General features: G+C 45.7%; 1 protein-coding gene across 3 annotated transcripts in view; it reads left to right on the top strand.

Annotated features, from left to right (window-relative positions):
• MYO10 (myosin X) overlaps positions 1–23455 on the top strand; it is a 221640-nt gene that overhangs the window by 186456 nt on the left and 11729 nt on the right. For all 3 annotated transcript variants that reach the window (XM_081232992.1, XM_081232991.1, XM_081232993.1), the window contains 12 exons: positions 3529–3635; positions 4699–4932; positions 5284–5329; positions 6078–6944; positions 8229–8352; positions 11739–11982; positions 15405–15500; positions 18477–18570; positions 19275–19330; positions 21075–21217; positions 21475–21669; positions 22716–22873. In XM_081232992.1, the coding sequence (XP_081089118.1) occupies positions 3529–3635; positions 4699–4932; positions 5284–5329; positions 6078–6944; positions 8229–8352; positions 11739–11982; positions 15405–15500; positions 18477–18570; positions 19275–19330; positions 21075–21217; positions 21475–21669; positions 22716–22873 (2364 nt within the window). The remainder of the gene's footprint in view (positions 1–3528; positions 3636–4698; positions 4933–5283; positions 5330–6077; positions 6945–8228; positions 8353–11738; positions 11983–15404; positions 15501–18476; positions 18571–19274; positions 19331–21074; positions 21218–21474; positions 21670–22715; positions 22874–23455) is intronic.

Raw genomic sequence — 23455 nt, 5'->3', positions numbered from 1 at the left:
GTCATGTTGTCTTGGTATTGCCGGGTGACTTGTCTACAATCACCCAGTAGAGAATGTAGAGTTCATTGTTCGTTCTTCTACCCAACACAATGCACGTAGTAGGAGCTCACATAGTAGGAGCTCAGTCAGTGTCTGTAAAATGCTAAAAAACTGTAAAGTGATGGCACAAGGTTGTTGGATGTTGAGTCACTCAAAGAACTTTCTAAAGAAGTTGGTTCAAGTAGAGCTCTTGGCAGTATAATATAGTCTGCTCTGATTTTTTTTAATTAAAAAGGTATTACATTCTCTATAAACTGATATCCTCCTCCTGTCTCACTGCCTTATACCATGGAATAACATCAAAGATAATTGACTCACCCAGCCAATACCAGTCTCTTTTCTGAGCTCTGAAAAATCAATCCAACTTCATTTACAATTTACGATGGAAATCAGGCCCCAGCAAGACTTAGAACTGGGTGTAGCACAGGGATACGGAGACATAAAGACATGGGGATTGCCCCCTGTTTACTAAGTTTTTGGGAGATAAGTCATCCCATACAACTGATATATTATGCAGTGTGATCTCTCGAAGGAATAAGGACACAGCTCCAGGAGAGAGCTCACTGTGAATTGACATGATCAGAAGAGTATTCAAGAAAAGGAAATCTTTAAAGAGGAGTTAAATTTTAACTGGTGACACATTGGAAGTAGAGGTAGGATGGAAGCTTATCATTTCACGTAAATATTAGGAAGTAAATGGAAACATGAGAGCATTTGAATTGTATCCACTAAATAGCCTTGACCTTGACCAACATTTGACTTACTTATACACTTAATTATACTCTAGCAGTGTTTCAGTCAGTGTTGCCGCCAGAGGTCTTTGCATTTAAAACCTTGAACCTCTAACAAATATCTAGATCTTCTGGTAAAGAAGTTTCTGTCAACACTTACATGACAGAGGGAAATGTGGGCAGCGCTGTAGTCAGCAAATTAAACATGGTGCCAGGTCTGAATTCACTGGCTTAAAACACATCTGGTCTTTGGAAGGCGAGGATTCTTATCTGCTGGGGAAGCATCCCTAAAGAAGCTAGGAGGCCTGTCCAAGCCTCTGGAACAGCCCGAGCAGGAGATCCTGCTGTACGTCCCTGATGAGAAGCCAAGTTTAGGGAGACGGAGGTGAACAGCTGCTCCCCTCTTTCTTCCTGGTTTTGCCTTTTCCCTCTGCCTTGTGACTCTGGCACGTTTTACTTTTCTGGTCCGTGGACTACATTGCCAGACCTTATTTCTTCTCTGGCAATAAAGCCTGCAAGAGGTATTCTATAAAGACATTTTACTGGAATAATCCATAGGCTCTTGATCTATCTAAGCAAATGATAGGAAAAGCCATGAGAAACTATTCGTATTGGATATTGAGTCAAGGTTAGCCGAGCAGCCCCCTGAGTGGGCACTACCCCTTCCTGAGCTGCTTGATGATGCCTGACGAGGCCGATGCCTCCGCTCACAGCAGCTGGATCCTGCTGACTCGATCTTGGCCGCATCCTGGGAACATGGCAACGTGGCAGCGGACACCACTGGGCTGGAAGAACTGGCATCACTTTCTGTGTGTTGTTACATAAATTCAGGGTGGATGTTCTTAATGAAGCCAAGTCAGGTCTCTAAAGCATTTTACTCCGTTTGCCCTTCGGGTTAGAGAAAGAAGCTATTGATAGATAAAGATGTGGAAGTAAATCTAATAGGCAGAGCATAGAGCTCTCTTTGATGGGCATGAAACTAAGGCAGGTATTTCTCTGACTCTGATTCCAACCAAGACAGTCCCTAGACTTCTGATAAGGTGTGAGACGCTCTTTCCTTCATAAAGGTTCCTATTTGTTCATCTGATGAATGTACTGCTGGTTGGCATCGATGCTTTTGTTTTATGATGTCACCACCACCATCACCACTCTTGTTCAAGATTTGACTTCATTACTTTTTCTTTTAAACACTAACCAGCGCAACAGCGTTAGACTAAGATCCTTAATATCAAAAAATCGTCTCAAAGAGAAGTTTAAATATTTCTTTGAAGTCCAGCCTTGATGAAAACAGCTTCATATTTCTGAAAACTTTTTCTCATTGCTGAACTAACAAGCTTTATGCTCGTAGCTGCTGTTTCTTACATTAAACTTTTTTTTTTTTTGCTCAAGATGCAGTCTCTTTATGCATCAGCAGAGCATATTAATTGCAATTATAGGAAGAGCATTGTATGAAAAGCTTTTCTGAGAGAATTATTTGGTGGGAGAGTTTTACAAATGCTCCGGAACCCACAGCAGGAGGAGGTAAGGCTTCTGTGAGTCACATGGTGGTGGGATTCTTTATTTGCTTTTCTGCCCAAATGTCTTGGAAGAGCCAGAGCAGAGAGTCTGGAAAAATGTGCCATCAAGAGGACATAATGCATCATCATAGGCCAGAATGACTCACTGAAGCATAAACTGAGAAATCATGAGTGAGGATGTATGTCGGTTAACCAGCCCCCGACCAGTGCCTCCAGCTGACCGTTAACAGAAAAGAATAAAAAAAAATTTGTTTGTTTTTAGGAGATAATTCAAAACTTCCTTATGCATCCCATTGGAAATTACAAAATTAAAAGCTACCATGATGGAGGGAGGGTCTCAGTATTTTCATACCTTTTCAAATATTAGGAATTCTGATACAAATGCCAATTACCAGACACACTTAGGCTTATATAAATGGTAAGCCTAGGATTGAGGTGCCCACAGGCAGAAACAGGCCAGCAAATAGTTACAATCTCTTTGTCCCGATTCTATTGATAGTTTTCTTGCGATGGCTGAACCGAGATAACTTAAATGATTCAGTTCTAATTGCAAACAGTTTATAGAATTATATTCTTAAATGTCAATTTTTTTATGTGCATTATTTTTGAGCCCAAGAGGCTTTGTCTGTAATCATTTGAGAGGCATGAAGGGAGAGTTTCCATGTGATGGCAAAGTAACATTTTACAAATTTCTTGGATTTTTCCCCCTCCCTTTCTTTCTTTTGTCCTTTCTTTTCTTCTCCTCCTCCCCCTCTTCCCCCCCTCCCCCCTCCTTCTCCTTTTTAATGTAGCGAGTTTCTCTAGATATCTTCTTACTTAGACTTTATGTAGTCCTGGTGCTGGCACATGAACTATTTGTCCCAGCCCACAGTGAGATAAGTATTTATAAACTTGATGGCAATTTCACAGTCATCTTATGCTTGTTGAACTAATAATAACTGAAAAAACGGGACTTGGATTTTATATACCCCTTTGGTTTTTTCTTTCCAGTAATATATTGTTTACTGTATTTTACAAAGGTCTTAGTGTGTGACAGATGGGAAGTTTAAAAAAAAAGAAAGAAAAAATCCTTTCCCCACCAGGAGTTTGAGATTCCCTGTGCTGGACACCATGGCTGTTTGTGTTTGGAGCAAATCAGAGAAAGAAAAAAGCCCTACCCACCAAAGACACAGCTGACTCAGCAACGCCTTACGGTGCCTGCCGCATTCTGTGGATGTGACATGTTGCTCTCTCCTGGGCAGGTCTTCCTCCGCGAGTCCTTGGAGCAGAAACTGGAGAAGCTGCGGGAGGAGGAGGTGACGCGGGCGGCCATGGTGATCCGCGCGCACGTCTTGGGCTACTTGGCACGGTAAGAAGTGCCCGGACGGGCTTCCCTGGTGGCGCAGTGGTTGAGAGTCCGCCTGCCGATGCAGGGGACGTGGGTTCGTGCCCCGGTCCGGGAAGATCCCACATGCTGCGGAGCGGCTGGGCCCGTGAGCCATGGCCGCTGAGCCTGCGCGTCCGGAGCCTGTGCTCCGCAACGGGAGAGGCCACAGCAGTGAGAGGCCCGCATAACGCAAAAAAAAAAAAAGTGCGCGGACAGGAGGGGGCATCCCCCGTGTGTCACCAGGTGGGGTGGCCCTGGCCACATGCTTTCATTTAAAATAGACCTGGATGGCTTCGGGTCAGGACCAGGCTAAGGAGAGTCCCAGCGCAGGGCTCGTAACTAGCAATGCCAGCACCTCGTTAGCTTGACCTGGGCAGGAAATGGGAAAAGGGCCTCCTGAGCTCTCAGAGCAGCGACATCAGGGGACTGGGCGACACATTTAAACATTTCCCTAGTTCCTCTGGGTCACATACTGAAGCCACAGGCAGCTCGCCTGTTGACTTTGGTGCCATCCCATTGGGTCCACAGTGGCCCCCTCTCCAGGGTCAGCCGAACGAGGCAGGTTCTTCTCCTGTGCATCTGAGTTCTGTCCACCTCTGCAGACCTGCGGGCCACCCGAACCCTTGCTCGTCACAATATGTTACGTTTTCTCAAGTACACAGCCGTCCTGCTGTGGCGGATCCTTTGCTTTTTCCCTCATAAGGGCAGGAAAATATATCACATCTCTTGGTTCTGTTTACAACCCAACTTCCTGCCAGGACTTTTCAAAGTCAGTATTAGGAGTGATGTGTTTATTTAGCCAACATGATGATAGGGTCTTGCTTGAGTTTCGTTTGTTGTTATTCTTTTGTTTTTCTTCTGTTTTGTTTTGCCCACAAGGGCCTCCTTGTCGGCTCCCTGTAATGGGTCTCTGTCATGAGCGGATCAGCCCCAAACGAGGTCCTGCTGTCTTGTCTTGTAACATTAACGTAAACTCATGTAAAGAGCTCGAAGCCTCATTACCTCCACAGTTATTCTGTTGTGCTGTTTCTGTTCTCATTTTCAGAAAGCAATACAAGAAGGTCCTTTATTGTGTAGTGATTATACAGAAGAATTACAGAGCATTCCTTCTGAGGAGGAGGTTTTTGCACCTGAAAAAAGCAGCCGTGGTTTTCCAGAAGCAACTCCGAGGTCAGATTGCCCGCAGAGTTTACAGGCAGCTGCTGGCAGAGAAACGGGCAGAGGAGGAAAAGAGGAAACGGGCGGAGGAAGAAAAAAGGAAGCGGGCGGAGGAGGAAAGGTATGGGACCTTTCTCGGCTTGGATGAAACAGACGGGAGGACACCTTTGGAGTTTTTATGCTCTGTATCCAGCCTCGCAGCAGGAATTCCCAGTGGATGCTATGGAACCTGCTGTTTGAAACAATACCACTTGGTGGCTCAGATAAAATTCCTTGGCCCCGTTGAAGACCCAGTTTTGTGGTATTTTTATCCACGCAAAGAATAGGTGTATCGCCAAAGGAAGAGATCCTATCCCTCCCTCACCCTTCTAAGTTGTCTTTTGCAAAGCTTCTGTTAAAAAGTTCGCTCTCTGAAAAGCGGATGTCGGATTTTTTTCATTGCTTGCGTTTATTTTCACTGTCTTTTTTTCAGAGAAAGAGAGAGGGAACGAAGAGAAGCTGAGCTCCGCGCCCAACAGGTGAAGAATGCCATGACCACGTGACATCTTGTCTGTTACCTTCCCAGTTCAAACACTTTGCCTCAATGATTCGAAACTAAAGTAAAGGTATAGGGAGAAGGATTCAAAGCTAAAATAAATATACAGGAGGAAGAATTTTAGAGGAGATGTTTATGCTGCAATTTCTAACCCATCACAATTGGGTAAAAATGTGTGAATGCCTAAGATTTCAGTGTGAATCACAGCAGCATGATAGCTCTAGACCAGTGTAATCACTCTATTAGTTTGCTCGGGCTGCTATAACGTAAGTACCACAGCCTGGGCAGATTAAACAACAAATGGATTGTCTCACAATTCTGGAGGCTAAAGGTCCAAGATCAAGGTGTTGGCAGGGTTGGTTTCTTCTTAAGCCTCTCTCTGTAACTTGCAGATTCCTGCTGTGTCCTCACGTGGTCTTGCACCTGCGTACCTGCTTCCCCGGTGCGCCGTGCGTGTGTCCCAATCCCCTTTTCTTTATAAGGACACCAGGCAGTTGGGTTAGAGCCCTACCTCATGGCTTCATTGTAACTTCATCACCTCTTTAAAGGCCCTGCTCCAAATCCAGACATATTCCGAGGGTACTGGGGGTTGGGGCCTCACATAGCTATTTGGGGGAGGGGGGGATGCAGTTCAGCCCCCGGCAAGCACATCTCATCCCAAAGGAGGGACGCTGCTCGCACTCTCCGTAGCGTCACTTCCTGACCTGACCCCTTCCTTCCTCTGTGTCCAGGAGGAAGCAGCGAGGAAGCAGCGGGAACAGGAAGCCTTGCAGGAGAGTCAGAGGGAGGCCGAGCTGACCCGGGAGCTGGAGAAGCAGAAGGAGAACAAGCAGGTGGAAGAGATCCTGCGCCTGGAGAAGGAAATCGAGGACCTGCAGCGCGTGAAGGAGCGCCAGGAGCTGTCCTTGACCGAGGCCTCCCTGCAGAAGCTGCAGCAGCTGCGGGACGAGGAGCTGCGGCGGCTGGAGGACGAAGCCTGCCGCGCCGCCCAGGAGTTCCTGGAGTCGCTCAACTTCGACGAGATCGACGAGTGCGTCCGCAACATCGAGCGCTCCCTGTCCGTGGGGAGCGGCTCCGCAGGCGCGCGGGCCGACCTGGCCGCGGGTGCCTGCGGCGAGAAGCCCAGCTTCAACTTCAGCCAGCCCTACCCGGAGGAGGAGGTGGACGAGGGCTTCGAGGCCGACGACGACGCCTTCAAGGACTCGCCCAACCCCAGCGAGCACGGCCACTCGGACCAGCGCACCAGTGGCATCCGGACCAGCGACGAATCCTCGGAGGAGGACCCCTACATGAACGACACCGTGGTGCCCACTAGCCCCGGCGCCGACAGCACCGTGCTGCTGGCCCCCTCGGAGCACGACTCCTCCTCCGGGGAGCCCACGTACTGCATGCCCCAGACCCCTGGGGGCCTGCCCTCCCCGGACGGCGACTACAGCTGTGAGCAGGACGACTACGAGGACGGGGCCATCACCTCTGGCAGCAGCGTGACCTTCTCCAACTCCTACAGCAGCCAGTGGTCCCCAGACTACCGATGCTCCGTGGGCACCTACAACAGCTCGGGGGCCTACCGGTTCAGCTCGGAGGGGGCCCAGTCTTCGGTGAGTACCCACTGTCCTCCCGGGGCCCCGGCTTGCCCGCATCGGGGTGGAAGTTGTCTGTCATCCGCTCCCCCGTTGCACCATCCCTTGGATGAAGACATCCCCCATAGAACGGGCCAGGATTCCAAAGTCAGGCTCTTAAGGCTGGCCTTAAACCCCTCTCTCTTGCCAAAAGCGGTCGTCGCATGAGTAAGTGGAACTTGGTGTCTGTTGGAGGTTGAACGCAAAACCCAGAACTGCGTCTTGCCCAAAGCCTAAGAAAACTGGCATTTTCAGTGGAGACTCTGGCTGTGTCTGTGCTGGCTTTGCAGGAGGTTGGGAAATGAGACCCGCCCTAAACTGGAACGAGACTTGCCAGGGGCACCTCAGAGACCTTTCCTGACGGTAGCTTCACCCACCCACTGCAGGACGTTATGTATATTTTTCTGGTTGTAAGGGAGGAACCTTTAAGGGCTTAAACGTGCTCTTTCCAGCTTCTAGATTTATTTATAGTTTACTTTTATTTCTTCCCGTTGTCCGTGCGTTAAATACTCCCTTGACTTTCTAAGGCTTGAAGATATTTTTATTTGTTTATTTATTTAAGAATATATTTTTTTATTTTTTTAACTAATTTACTTTTGGCTGTGTTGGGTCTTGGTTGCTGCACGCGGCGTTTCTCTAGTTGTGGTGAGCAGGGGCTATCTTTGTTGCGGTGCACGGGCTTCTCATCACGGTGGCTTCTCTTGTTGCAGAGCACGGGCTCTAGGCGCACAGGCTTCAGTAGTTGTGGCACACAGTCTCAGTAGTTGTGGCTCATGGGCTCTAGTAGCTCATGGGCTCAGTAGTTGTGGCGCGTGAGCTTAGTTGCTCCACAGCATGTGGGATCTTCCCGGACCAGGGCTCAAACCCGTGTCTTGTACGTTGTCAGGGAGATTCTTACCACTGAGCCACCAGGGAAGTCCTTGAAGATATTTTTAGCACAATAACTTAAAGGGAATTAACTCTTGGATGGTTTGATTAAAGTTGTATGCTTAAACAGCAGCGCTGTACTTTGAATACATAGCCTTGGGATTAAAATATGTCTCGTGTTACGTATCAAGTCAACTGACCGTTTGACACCCAAAGTCAGTATTTTGTAATTCTGAATTCTTTTGATGACCTCACTCCGTTGCGCTGTGACGAAGCAGCGTGTTGCTTCTGTGTCCGTTGTTTTCATTTTTTCAGTGTTGACCTGTGCTAGGCATTTCCTTTGCTTGTTTTCTGTCCTCTTTGCTCACTGTTGGCTCTCTCTCTCTCCTGGTCCAGTTTGAAGATAGTGAAGAGGACTTCGACTCTCGGTTTGATACGGACGATGAGCTTTCATTCCGGCGGGACTCTGTGTACAGCTGTGTCACGCTGCCTTACTTCCACAGCTTCCTGTACATGAAAGGTACGAGCTGCAGCCAGCCTGGTGCCTGGGTGGGGGGTGAAGTGATGGGAAACTGGGGCTGAAGGTGGGGGGCTGAGAAAGTCATCCCACATACCCCTTACCTGGTGTGAGGTCCTGTTAGGTGGATGGAGGATGCCGTGGTGGTGTGATGTGGGGGACCCTACTGGACCATGTGCAGCGTTAGGACACAGGGTCTGCAACCACTGTCACCGCTTTCAGTCCCTCTCTCCCTGTTGCCTCCGTGTCTCTCTCATATCTGTGCTCTTTTCCCTCCTTGCTTCCTTCCCACATCGTTTCCTCTCTCTCTTTCTCACACATACATACGAACACACGTGTATGTTGCTGCTGGGGTTGGTGCAGCCCTTTACCATGATGAAGCTGCATCCTTCCCTCCCACAGGACTATTAGACACCCTTATACATGGGAAAGTAAGGATCTGAGAGAGGATCACCCCTGGCTTAAACTGCCTGCGACGCCTACTGTCTATCCCTTGCTCACAAGAAGAATTTTAATTGTATTTTTGCATTGCTGTTGAACTTCGAATGTACTGTACTGAACCTTAATATTTGGGGACCTTGAAGCATCCTTCTTCTGGAAAAGTACTTAATCAGGACCTTGTACCCATGCCTTATTCATGTTCTTGACTTTGACTTCCAAATCAGTGACAGGAATCATGAGAAATCATCACCAATTTTTGGTAGGAGTTTTATGCGGGTCATCTAAAGAGCGGATTGGTTTCTCACACGGCCCTCGACTCGATGAGGGGAAAGAGGCCAGATCCTGGGGATGGGGCAGAGATCACGAGATCCATTGTGCGCCGATGGTTCAAGTGTTTTATGTTTTCTCCAACCCTTTTCTCCACTTTCTTTTTCACTGCCACCTTTCTTTCATCCCTTTTCCTTTTCTTCTTCCCCCATGAAAACCTTTTTATTCTGGGTTCCCTTTCCCTGTTTCTTCTGTTCTTTGCCTTTGCTTCTCTCTTCTGTTGGCATATTGATCTTTTCTCATATCTCTTTTGCCCTCCTTAATATTCTTTTCTCTTCTTCATCTATGTCTTCTCCTTTTCATTTTTTCCCCCTCATCTTCAGTGTCTGTCTAACTGCTAACATCATTCATTTGCTTTTCAAAGTTCTGCTGTTCTCAGCCTCAGATCCCCCAGGTGCTCACAGATACCCCTCCAGGTTTATTTTTAGGGGAGAGCTTCCTAATGGCCAGAGTCACTGGTTGATGGAAATTCTTGTAGGAGCGCTGGAATGAAAAAGATTGAGAAATTCTAACCGAATAATCGAGTGTTCATTGGATGAAGGAAAATGTATAATCACAAATCAGAACCTAGTAACCCAATAAGTATCTAATCGTAGCATTTTAAGATTTTCTCATGCATTTCTCAGAATAAATAAATATAAGCTTTTTATTATTCATATATTTTCCTCTCCCCCTAATTAATCTAGTTCCCTAAGTTAGCTCAAAACTTCCCTGTAAATCACTCTTATTTATAATATATGGCATTCTTTTATTGTATACTTGTCTGACTAAAACAAATAAGATTAGGAAAAAATAAAGATACATTCAGAGTGCTAAAATCCCAAGATTAAAGCATTAAAAGCTCAAGAAGGTAAGCAAGTGAAGTTTTGGCACACTTATCTCTTAATAAAACAAAGAGTTATTGTGTAACTGCGTCAGCACTTAATCTCTGATACATTACCATTTAATGTTTAATAAAGCCTTAAAGTGTGACCAAAAGTTTCAAAGAAACCAATGATAAGGAAAATCTAACCAACCATCAGATTCTATTTTGTGAGCGTAGGTGAGTTTGCACCAGCCTACTACTACTAAAGGTGTTTACAGTCACGAAACTAAGAGCGTTGATCAAATTCTCTAGACGAAATATGAAGGGAACACCCGGAATTGGGGGGGTAGGGCTGGGAGTGAGTCCCATCAATGACGTAAGAGCAGCAGAGTGACTGGTGGTGAGGGCTCTTGGGATGACTGTTGTAATCTGTGCCTTGGAAACAGCTGTGAATAACCTTTATCATTCAAAGGCGATAAGATAATAGGATAACTTTGTACTACAATTTCCTCTTGGCTTGTTTTGAGAAACCTAGATTAAAGCCACAAATCAAGAAGGAAAAAAAAGTTTCCTTCTGGTACCCCCTGGCAAGTTTGCTGTTTGTTAGGAAACAGCTCTGGCGCTTGGTGTGATCACAAAGGCTTCTCAGCTAGGTGAGCAGGAAGTGCTGTAGATACGAGAAAGGGCAGTGGTCTGTAAAAAGCCAGCGAAGCAAGCGCGCCTTGCACTGCAAAGAGAAACCAGTGTTGTCTTTGCATCTTCTGTTCCACTGTGAAGTTGAGATCTGTAATCATTGAAGCAACCACTGAAAAAATTAATCTTAGAAGGTCTGTTTTAAATTTATTTCTAATCTGTAAAAGGAAGCCATTTTCTTTATACTTACTTTCAGTATCCACGTTTAAATGTTCCTTATTTTTATTATTGGCTGATCAAAAAAATAACTTGTGGACACTTCATAATTACTGAAGTAGATGCAGTATTTATTCTTCAGTGGGTTTGTTGAAGCAGATTTTTGAATCATGGTTGTAAGATGTCACTCTTTGAGCATCCTTGGGGAATCTAGAATAACTAAAATAAAATTATCCTGCTAGAAGAGTATTAGAAATATATTCTGTATAGACATAATGTCTGCATATCCTTGTCTAATTTGTCTCCACCAAAAAAAGTTTTCCACTAAATAAATTACAGCTAAATTCTCATTTTTAGGGTACTGTCACTGTTTGGTTTGGAGTCTTACTTTGTTTTGTTTCCTAAATTTTATACCTTATACGTAGAAGCCATTTTCGGATGATAATGCTTTTTTTTTCCGATGTAAGTTAGGGTTTATTGCTAAACTCTGGAGTCACTGATAAATTTTGTTCCTCACACTGACTAAACAAGGAAGGAATGTGTCAACTTTGACACATTTTAAACTAATTTCCCCTTCCTGCGGCGTTTGGGCAGAAGCATCGTCCATCCGTATGGAGGCGGTCCTCCCCCGCCTCCCGTCCCTGGTCCTGCCTTAACCCGGGGTTAGAGTATCAGTCCCTGACTGCTCTTGCTGTTAAGCTCCTCACCAGGATTTCTCAGCTAAGTGAGAAGGAGCTGCTTTGGAGAAAAGGAAGCGTTCTTGTGTAATCCAGCCAAGCCAGTGTGATACCTGCCCAGTGCCCCCTGAACACGACCCAGCAGTGCGCTCACCCATCATCGGTGGGTGTCTGAGGGCGGGTCGTTTGGTGCAAAGTTAAGGATGGGCTGGACCTGAAGACCTACTGATCTTATGATCCAATATGACGGATTTTCTTAAACCCCTTCCTACCCAACCCTGGGGAGACAGGTGGCCTCATGAACACCTGGAAACGCCGCTGGTGCGTCCTCAAGGACGAAACCTTCCTGTGGTTCCGCTCCAAGCAGGAGGCCCTCAAGCAAGGCTGGCTGCACAAGAAGGGTGGCGGCTCCTCCACGCTGTCCAGGAGAAACTGGAAGAAGCGCTGGTTCGTCCTCCGCCAGGCCAAGCTGATGTACTTTGAGAATGACAGCGAGGAAAAGCTCAAGGGCACCGTGGAAGTCCGGACAGCCAAGTATGTTGATGAGCCCTGGCCAGGGCTGCTGACCGGGGCTCGGGGCTGCTTCATCAATTAAGTCCCTGCCTACAAGCTGTCTGGGGCAAGTTCTTTGAAGCAGTAGATTGTAAGAGGTACTCGGTGAGTCCTCATCATTCCTTTCAGTGGGTTGAATTATTAGGAAATCAGGGAAATAAAACTTCGTCTGTGAAATTCACTTTTTGTGAATTTTCAGACATTCAGCTCTGGGTTATAAGATGCTAGTTGGACATACAACTAGCTCTTTGGAAATGTCATTGGCGGCACACAGGAATCGTGGTGTGGATCTTGAGCCACTGGTTGAGCATCTTGTCATCCTTTTATGGGTCAATCTATCACTTTTAATTCTTCTCCAAGCCCAGCTGTAGCCAATAGATGGCTAAACTGGGAGCAGACAGCCAGTCGGGAGGTGTGTGAAATGAATCATTTGTCTTCCACCTTTGTTGGGTACACTAACCTCTTCATACCCAGCGATGAGAGCAACAGAGCTGGTGTTGGAATCCAACACACCCCCTTTTTCTGCCACTTTTTTTTTTTTTTTTTTTGGCCATGCCACTCAGCTTGTGGGATCTTAGGTCCCTGGCCTCAGATCGAACCCAGGCCCACAGCAGTGAAAGTGCTGAGTCCTAACCACTGGACCTCTGGGGAATTCCATTTTGCCACCTTCTTATAGAACCAAAGCATTGAACCACTGAGGGCCTATTTGTTAAAAGTTAAGTAAGGTTTTCAGAAAATGTTGGGAATTGAGGGGCAGCTTGTTTTCTTGGGTAATTAGATACTAAGCATGAAATTTATTTTGGTGTAGCCACACTCCACTCAAACTGAGCAACCATACACGTTCAGAACACGGGTAAAAATAAGCTTTGAGAGACCAAATTAACTCCTGAAGTCGTAGACCTGAAAACGACATATGGTTCCTGCTCAACCAGCATTAGAAACTTTAGAAAATGATTCATTGGAAAGTGGAAAGTTTACTCAAGGGAAGAAAGTCTTTGTATTTAATTTTAAGGCCAAATTGTGAAGTGCAGACAGCAGAGTATCAGGCTTTTCAAGGCTGCCCCTTTGAGGTTCCTTAGGAGACCATGCTCCATAGTCAGATGAGTTTGTGGGAATTTGAATCCGAGTCCTACAAGTTTCAGCAGCGTGGCATAGCTCTGTACCTCCTGCAGTCTTCCCCTGGCCCTGCATACCGTGATGGTCCTCTCTTCACCCTGTAGGAGGGGGGCCACAGATGCCAGGAGGCTGAGAGAGAGAATTGTGATGGTGAATTTCACCCATGTATTTTTGGATGTTCCTTTTGCTACTCACTCTGTAGCAAACACATGCTTAACAAAGCCCTGTTCTCCAGGTGTTCTGTGAAAATTGTAGAGGTAAGGAAGTGTTAGCCCTTCCTCAGCTGTTGGTCACATTCTGTAGAGAAAAGGCAATGAGTTGTTAAGGTTTCACCATCGTAAGAGTTTTTTATTAATTTTATATTCTGAAGTTTATTATAGAAAAAAATATATTTTTTATTATAGAAAACTTCAATCATAGACAAGCGTCGGTAGGAGACTGGAATGAGATCCGTGTGTCCATTTCCCAGCTTTCGGTGGTTGCCCACGGATGGCCAGTGTGTTTCATTTGTGACCCTATCCAGCACTGCCCCCCTACAAACTACATTTTTTTTTTTTTTTTTTTGCAGTACGTGGGCCTCTCACTGCTGTGGCCTCTCCCGTTGCGGAGCACAGGCTCCGGACGTGCAGGCTCAGTGGCCATGGCTCACGGGCCCAGCCGCTCCGCGGCATGTGGGATCTTCCCACACCGGGGCACGAACCCGTGTCCTCTTCATCGGCAGGCAGACTCTCAACCACTGCGCCACGAGGGAAGCCCTAAACTACATTTTTTAAAGCAAGTCCTGACGTCATATAATTTCACTTGTAAATATTTAGTACACACTGAAGGATCAAGACCTTTTTTAATATATAGTCACAATATCATTATCACATTTTAAAAGGAACATGAACTCCTTCTACCGTCCAAACTCTGGTCATTGTTCAAATTTCCCCACTTGACTTATACGTGGCGTTGATAGTGTTCTTGTTCTTTGGGTTGGTTTCTTTTTTCAAATCAGAATCCAAATAAGGTTCATAATTTTTAATTGGATGACAGATTGCTCAAGTCTCCTTCAATTTACACACCACCCCCTTCATCTTCTCTTTCACTCACCATCTATTATTGAAGCTCCCACCTCATTTATCCTGTCATTTCCAGACTGTTTTCGTGGCTCTAGTAGTATCATCACTCCCTCATTTCCAGGGAAGCTTTTTATAAATGCGAGTCCCTGGGCTCCACCCTAGGAAGCCCCACCTGGGTTTTCTGAACGTTTCCCAGGATTCTGACGGACCGCTGCTGTTCAGAGCCACGACACCCCGTCGTTTTACACGCAGGGTAGCTGAGTTCTCAGGAAGCAGAGTGGCTGGTCCAGGATGACGTGGTCTGGGCAGTTTTCCCCCGGGGATTATTGTCCTACTCCAGAGGCTCCCGTGCTGATCACCCACCCCCACCGCCAGTCGGGGCCACCTCTCTCCTTCCACTCCCAGGAAGCATCACAGACTCCTCTCTGAATTCTGATCTTCTTGGTTTTTTAAAAAATATTTTATCTCATCTCAGTGATTCTAGCTAAAAAGTCATACAGTCTTTTTTTTTCCTAACCAGACTGCTTAATATCATAGTTGTAAAATAAATGTTTTGCTGTGAACAGTTGTACTACTTCAGCTGACAAAGCAAGCTGGCTGTATCCCCAGCACATTTCTTCACAAAATATATCACCATCTCTGATCTCATCCTAACAGCTGCTTGTGTTTTACCCTGATCTTAACCTGGTCCACTGAGTTTCAACCTCCAGTGTTGTTTAGAGAGTGTTAGGATGAGATCAAGATGGAATTGAGATCTAGAAACACACAAATGCTGCTCTTCCCTATCAGAGTAAGTCAGAGGTGTCAGCTCCTGCCTTAAACCTTGATGGAAGGCTGTGATGAACGAGGGAAAGAGCTCAGGCCAGACTGGCTGCCTTGTGGGGGTCCTTCCCTTGTAGAGCAGTCAGGGAGCCAAGGGAGGGGGCAGGCAGAGTAGGGGCTGCTGCTCTAGGACCTGAGCTGGGTGGGCCTTGGGTGGGCCAGTCGGGGAAGAGAGGTCCCCCCCGCCCACCCGCCCCACACACACACCCAGCAGATCGCCTTTCTGGAGAGAGAAAAGCCTGCCTCCCCCTAGAGGCCACAAGGGTCTTCATCGTTTCTAAAAGCAGAAAATCAAGGCTGAAGTGTTGGTATCTGATATTTCAGTTACTGTGAAATTTCTTTTCTTGCCCCTTATTCAGAATTCTGTGTTCCTGATTTGAGTTTGGTGCTTGTGTTCCTTTGCAGGGAGATCATAGATAACACCAGCAAAGAAAACGGGATTGACATCATTATGACTGATAGGACCTTCCACCTGATCGCTGAATCCCCAGAAGACGCCAGGTGAGGCGCTGTGCTGTCGACTTGGTCATAACGACATCCTCGCTCCTGTGCAGGCCTGGACATCACACGGATCACTCTTGAGCCTACTGGCGCCGAAAAGATTTTAGCTGATTTTCTAGTTGGGTTTTTCTCTTAGGATGGTTGAAGAACTGAGAGTCGGAAGAGATGGATGTACTTGTCTCCTGGGGACCCTTTCCCTGGGCACTGTGTTCCATACAGTAAGCACAGATTTCCAGCTTCACATGCCACTGGAGAGACCCCTTGTTAATTTACACTCAGGCTTTTATTGTCACCAGCTGCATATGTAAATTGTGCTGCTACACACAGTTGAAAGCCACCCTCTGGAAGCTTCTGAGCTTTGAAAGGGAGCAACTTCTGTTTGCTTAAGGGTTGAAAAAACAGGAACATTAACCCTTGGCTGTTTAAATAAATGCTAGAACTGTGGCGTTGGGAGGGTGCTTAAGGCCTTGATAGTGAAGAATTCCGTCGGCTGGAAGAGATAGTTAACACTTAGGGAACTTACTATATTGCAGGCAGTGTTCCAAAATGCTTCACATATGTTAGCTCCAATTTCATTCTCACAACAACCCTATATAGGGTATCACTGTTATCCAGTTTTACAGAATAGGAGACTGAGGTACAGAGAAAAGGTAGTATAATCTGTAAAGTAACGCAAGCTCAATTCTATTGAATGGAGGCACAAAGCTTCTTAAGGAGCTTAGATTTTTGACTGAGCTCGGAGGACAGTGGTGTCCCTCATTGGCTGGGGCAAGTTGTCTGACTTTTCTGGACCTTGGTTTCCATCGTAGTGCTGAGATGTGGCACAAAATTAAGAAGAGCTGGTGTTTGCTTCTCCGTGTGATGCATGGCAGGGTCACACAGTGGAGCGTCTGTCTCTGTTCCTGCTGCCCTGTGGGTGTATAGGGTCACAATGGAGATGCCTGTCATCCACTCCGAGCAACACCAGAAAATACCTTCTGATTTATGAGGCTGACATCCTTTGGGCTGTATTCTTCACTTTGCAGCTCAGAAAAATCACTAAAATCTTCTAGTGAGTTCTCGGGGCCTTTACAACCGACCCCTTGCCCTTTGAATGTTTCTGTGTTGATATAACACCATGGTAGCAGCATTAAGGGCAAAGAAAATAATTCTTCCCATGGGAACAAATTAAAACCCCACTTGGATCCATAAATTATGACACAAGCTGGAAAAACAAGCAGACCTGGAATTAGAGCCCCATCATTCCGTCTGGGACTCCTAGAGACCACGTGTGGTTTTTTGTGGTCCAGGGAATGCCCACAGCTTTTACAGCTGAATTATAGGCCCAGCTGTCCTGTCTATTTTGTGCCATAATGAACCTGCTAAATTTAACATTTGGAATATTTTAGCCAAGGACTTTTTGCCCTGACCAGTGGAACACGTTTTTAAAACTTCCTTTTCAGATTTCAAGTTGCACTTGATTTAAGGGGCGAGATTTGTATTAAGGAGGTCACCTGTACAGATGGAAAGAACAGCAAATTTTATGTGTGTGTGTGTGTGTGTGTGTCTGATCCCATGTGGCCTACATTTTGAATGTTTGTGTTGTTCAGTGTTTGATTTCGTATATTTTTGAGCTTTATAAAGCAATGACTGAAGTCTTGCCTTTGGGATAACCAGAATTGATGAACCAATTCATAAAGATGTTTCCCTTGGTCTCCCTAAGAGTCTGTATATGTTGAGTATTTTCAAGCTCTTGGTTACATCTTGCTCCTTCAGGAATCACAGGAGATAGATTTTAGTGCTTTGCTGTAAGTAACTTACATGACTTACCTTTAAATATAGGTATTAATTTTTTACTTAAATATCGCATTGGGTACCAAGTACTTTCTCCTCTGTCTTAGTTATAGGAGTGTGTATATGTGTCTGATTAGCCCCCTCCAGGAGAAGGATGTCCTAGCATCTCTCTCATATTTGGTACCTCTCACTTTAGTTGCTTAATAAATGATGGATGGATGAACTGACAGAGACGGATGGATATTCATGGTCATTTTCCTCAAGCATGTATTGTGTTTCTAGTTACATCATGACTTTTGTTCTGCTTGACTTTTCTGGAGTTGACACATTTTCTTTTATTATCTGATTCTAATGTGGCTGCCGGTGAGAAAACTCATTTGAAATGAAGATAAAAGAGTTCTCTGGTCAAAATAATTTTCTACTTTCTACTCCAGGCAGTTGTTTTCTATTTCCAGCTCTCCTGTGGTTTTATTCACTTAAGTGGAAATCCTATCAGGTGGTTGGAAACCCCACCTGGGAATGAGCAGGGAAAATAGACATCCAGTGGCCACCCTGAGATGATGCTCTTACATTATTGGCCTTCTTACCTCGGAATTTAAAACTGAGAAGGCACTTGAATGTTCCCTAGGTTATAAATAATATCTTCAGCAAAGACCCTTGATCTAACTGTGTGGGTAGAACTGAGTATTTCTTTTTTTGCTGCCAGTTTCTCTAGGAACTTAACCATCATCATTATTAAATGTCTACTAAGGTCCTTGGGGCCAGGGGGTAAGGGTCTTCCCACTGATCTGAAGTTGCGTCAGATGGTACTTAAAGGCACCTTGACTCTTTCTTCTAACTTCACTCCTCGGTATTATGAAACCCACATTTACCCATGAGGAGTAGACATATTAAAAGAAAGTTGCTCAGGGCTTCCCTGGTGGCGCAGTGGTTGAGAGTCCGCCTGCCGATGCAGGGGACGCGGGTTCTTGCCCCGGTCCGGGAAGATCCCACATGCCGCGGAGCCTGCGCGTCCGGAGCCTGTGCTCCACAACGGGAGAGGCCACAACAGTGAGAGGCCCGTGTACCGCAAAAAAAAAAAAAAAGAAAGAAAGAAAGTTGCTCAGAGGAGATGTCGTTTTCCCAGAGGATGTGGAGAATGGTGTCACTGTATTGCATGCGGAGGTTGGCCACCCCTTGACTGTTGCTCTCTCCTCCCCACAGCCAGTGGTTTAGCGTGCTGAGTCAGGTCCACGCATCCACAGACCAGGAGATTCGGGAGATGCACGATGAGCAGGCAAACCCGCAGAACGCCGTGGTGCGTGAGCCTGGGTGGGGTGTGGAGGGAGGCGTCCTGACAGAGGGGACTGGGAATTTGTAGACAGTCTTTTTTTTTTTTTTTTTAAATAAGAAATAGTATAATTAAAGAGAGAAATGGGAACATCTTGGTTAAAAATCATATAGAAAAACAGAGTAAATTATAGAAGATTGTAAGTAGTAATAGATTACGATTCTCCCACCTCAAAAAAAATTCCAATTTTTATGAAACCGTGCGAAGCCCATTACACTTTTCTCCAAAGGATATAGTGAATTCCAAATTGTATTCTTTCTGACATTACTGTATCCCAGGCACATAAACAGAGCCACAAAATCATATTTCAGAGATAGTTTGATTTTCTCACAATTATAAAATTTGATGATAGATCATAGTGTAAATCAGAAAAGTTGTATGACTGAAAGAAGTTTGTAAACACCCTTCACTGAAAGTATTTTAGGAATAAGACAGAAAGATTCGTTTATACTTTATTTAATGAATGGACTGTAGATTTTGCCCTGTCTAGAGGCTGTCTGTACTGAATGAAGGGGGTCATTTCCTTAGATAACTACTATTTTGCAATGAACACACAAAGAAGGAGGCTTTTTTGTTTTCCTGTTTAGAGAGTCATCATCTAGGGGTGTTATCATGATGTGTGCTGTACTTGAATGGTTCTCTCAGTTTCTCTGCTTTTCACTTCTTTCCAGGGCACTTTGGATGTGGGGTTAATTGATTCTGTGTGCGCCTCGGACAGCCCTGATAGGTAAGCTCAGGTGTGACTCTTAAGAAAAGTAACTGCTGGATACCTGCGTGCGCCCACAGGCTCTGTGCTCTGGGCAGGGGAACAACTCTAGGCTGTGTGTTCCCACCTGGTCAACCCCAGCAATCAAAGACTTCCTTCTTGGTACCCAGTTTGACCTCATCCGCAGTCTTCCTCTCTGGGTGTCTTTGGAGTGCGGCGGGTTGGAGGGGTCAGGAGTAGGGGAGACCTTGGAAACCTAATTTAGACAGTCATACAGGGACAGACTTGGGACTCATGCAGGATGAAAATGCCTGTATCCCAGCACAGGGGTGGGTGTAGTTCCCCTTTCTAAAATTTCATAATGAATTTGAAAAGGATTTTGATGACAATTTATATGTGGAGTATTAATAAATTAAACCACAAACATTTATTTTCCTTGACATGCCTACCTTACCTGTGCCCTTAAAATAGCATGTGTTTGGTTCTGTTTTTTGAAGGCAGATCATCTTCGGTGACGGTCTCGGGGGTCTTTGTACCCAGTGACCTTCGTCTTTCCCATCTCTATTTTGCTTTGCAGCTTAGGAATTCTGAGTACGAATCAAAATTGACTTCTGCCTTCAATGACATAGCTTTAGAGAGAGAGTAGAAATGTATTCAAGTTGACAATAAAAATAGTGTCTCCTGGGCCGAGTGAGAATTCCGGGGTGTCCATCGCCCCACAGTTGATGAAGGCTCTTCTGAACCGTAGATTCTTTGTTTCTACTAGTCACCCTACACCTTCTCATACCTGGCTCAGGAACCTTTAACACGTGTGTGTCACGTCAGTAATTAAAGCCCAGATGCTTGTCTGACAGTCAAGTTCTGATCTGCGTCTCTCTCCTCCTAAACCCCTACATCAGGCAGGCTGGGCACGCGATGATCCACGCGAGAACCTTCCATCCCTACCCAGGCTTTTCTCTCTTGCTCAAGTATTCGCCTTTCTTCCTTCCCAACTACAGAAAAATCTTGTTTTTTAAGGAGCACCTGTCTGTCCATATTATAGTCCTGTTCATCTTCCTTTTCCTTGAACTCTTGCAGCACTTAACTTCAGCGAACATTTGAAAACTTGCAAGACATTGTTCACAGTCACCAGCTTCGATGATTAGGAATTAATATGAGCAAGAGCCTGTGAGAGACTCAGGGCATTGCCAGCTAAAAAGAGACGCAGGAGAGAGTACATTTCCATTATTAGGTTATCCCTGCCTGGGAAATGCACCCTTGTCAGATTGCATTGAAGGCATGGACCCAGGTAGCTCTTTGTACCAGGCATGATCAAGTGGATGAGATGTTCCACCTATACCTTTTTACTGACCTCCTGTTACTGGTATCTGACATTTCATTATCCACCCACAGAAATATTATCCAAAGCCATACCCAGAGGCAGGAAGAAATTTACTTTGGAGAGGCATCAAAAAAAAATTTTCCCTCCCGGTCACCTTAGTTAGCCTTCCTGGAACTGAATTTCATCTGGAAAGTTCAGCATGAAGAAATGTTTTCCCTTCCAGGACCTTCAGAATGTGTTGCTCCAGGTTTAAAGGTTAATGAGGCATAAAATAAATCCTACAGAAATGAGCAAGGTTTGCCTTAACGTAAAATACAAATAGCACTGCCGTTTTTATCCCTGGGACCCATAAGCTGGGAAAAAGGCATTTTGTCTTGGGTCAAACGGAGGTGGTGGTTTCAGTGGAGCTAAGAGGTTTTGCTTCCTTCTCGCCCCACTGCTCAGACCCAACTCATTTGTGATCATCACGGCCAACCGGGTGCTTCACTGCAACGCAGATACGCCGGAGGAGATGCACCACTGGATAACACTGCTGCAGAGATCCAAGGGGGACACCAGAGTGGAGGGCCAGGAATTTATAGTGAGAGGTGATGCCACTGATGCTTTTTTACTTGGAGTCCTGTTTTCATTTACACGGATGTCTGCCATGTTTCCATTTTGAGCCACTTTTCTGAGTCATTTTGTCTCTTGACATTGTTAAAAATCATCAAATAAGAAATGATCGTGGCCGTTTGTAGCAGATATATAGAAATCTGACCCATTTGTAAGCCGGATGCAAATTGTTTCCTGGTATGTGAAGTTTCTCATCCTAGTTTTGAGCTGACACTTCATTCTTTCTTTCCAGGATGGTTGCACAAAGAAGTGAAAAACAGTCCGAAGATGTCTTCACTGAAATTGAAGAAACGGTGGTTTGTGCTAACCCACAACTCCTTGGATTACTACAAGAGCTCGGAGAAGAATGCCCTGAAGTTGGGCACCCTGGTCCTCAACAGCCTCTGTTCGGTCGTCCCGCCAGACGAGAAGATCTTCAAAGAGACAGGTAAGCGGCGTGGTGTGCTCAGGACTGGCTGGGCCTGAGACATGGCCTGTCCAGTCATAGGAGGTGTGGGTTTGCTCAGAGCGAAGGAGTGAGCTTCCTACCTGGGGTGTTTACGTTCCCCGCCGCCCCCAAAAAAATCTCTTTTGCTGATTTATCTTTTGAGGCTGTCTGTGGTTAGCTATATGAACACTTGATATGTAAACCATAGTAAAGGGGTCCTGATTTATTGGGTTACAGAAAGATTTTTCTAAGGGCAAGGAGATGTAAACAGACAAAAGTTTTCCTACAGGAAGCCTTATTTTTCTATGCCTGTGTTTTTGTCTTTCTCACCGTTGTACCGTGAGAGTCATAATGCAGCCTAAAAAAGGTAAACCCTGACGTCAGTGAACATAACCTAGCATAATAAAAAGCGGTCACGTAAGCTTTTTTTTTCCCTTTCGGTATTACAAAAGGTGTTTCTAGGTTGTTTGTTTTGATTTTTTGTTGCTAGTCGTAATTTTGTGCTTTTGAAGTACAGTTCCTCCATTCAAAAAAATACTCATGTATTTTTTTTACTGTAGTCGCTCCATTCCACTTTCAGCTGGTTTCTAAACACCGGGACTGCTTGCTTGACACAATGGTTTCTTTTGAAGGGAGAATCTAAAGGAAAGGAAGACAAGGAACAAGAAGGGAAAAAGAAAGTCAGCAATCTGAGGGAAGAGTTTTCACTCTTGTTCCAGAGCCTTGAACTGGACTTTTGTTTATGCCTGTTCCTTCTTTGAGAGCAGGCCTTGCTAATTATATATTTATTATAATTCTGGGCTTCTCATTTTAATGTTTGTCTTCCCTTCGCAACGGTAAATTCCACGTGTCTTTGGTTACCTAGTGCAGGGCAGGGCACGTGGAGGAAGTCAGCAAGTAGCTGTTGAATTAATGAAGGGGCTCAGGTGGAGATGGCCTGGGTGCTGGATTTCTGGGACTCCGGCACGGGGACAGTACCCTGGTCCCCCAGGTTCATGCTGCCGTGTGTGTGTGTACGTGTGTGCGCACGCGTGTTGCTGTTGCAGGCTACTGGAACGTCACCGTGTACGGACGCAAGCACTGCTACCGGCTCTATACCAAGCTGCTCAACGAGGCCACCAGGTGGTCCAGCGCCATTCAAAATGTGACGGACACCAAGGCCCCGATTGACACCCCGACCCAGCAGCTGATTCAGGATATCAAGGTGAGAGGGAGGGAGCCCAGCTCATAGTGGTTTACAGTAGCTCACGGATTCTCACCACGGGAACATCAAGACGTCAACGTTAGTCAAGCTTCATTTTCATTCTGTAATCAGAACTAACTCTTGGTTAATTTTGTGTTCGTATATATCCTGGCTTTTAAAAATCTAAACGCTAGACTGCATTTAGAAAATGCAAAAATTGACGTCAAATTGAAATTTGACACTAAAATTATCTCGTCTCTGGGGAGGTGTTACCTATCGCCACTGAGGCAAACCTGATTGTAGAACTGTGTAGGCAGAGGGACGGTGGTCTGTAATTTGGGGTGTGGGGCTCCCCAGTCACAGGGATGTGGTGTGATCTGTGTTGGGGACAACCTCCATGTCACAGGTTCCACTTGAGCCCAGGTTGGGGACCTTATAGAAGTAACACAATAATTCTACTTTCGGGCTTCCCTGGTGGCACAGTGGTTGAGAGTCCGCCTGCCGATGCAGGGGACACGGGTTTGTGCCCCGGTCCGGGAAGATCCCACGTGCCGCAGAGCGGCTGGGCCCGTGAGCCATGGCCGTGGAGCCCATGCTCCACAA

This window comes from Mesoplodon bidens (assembly GCF_964165515.1).
Source record: "Mesoplodon bidens genome assembly, chromosome: 4".
Classification (NCBI taxonomy): domain Eukaryota; kingdom Metazoa; phylum Chordata; class Mammalia; order Artiodactyla; family Ziphiidae; genus Mesoplodon; species Mesoplodon bidens.
Note: the sequence above shows the minus strand (reverse complement) of the source record. Positions and strands in the feature narration are given on the sequence as shown.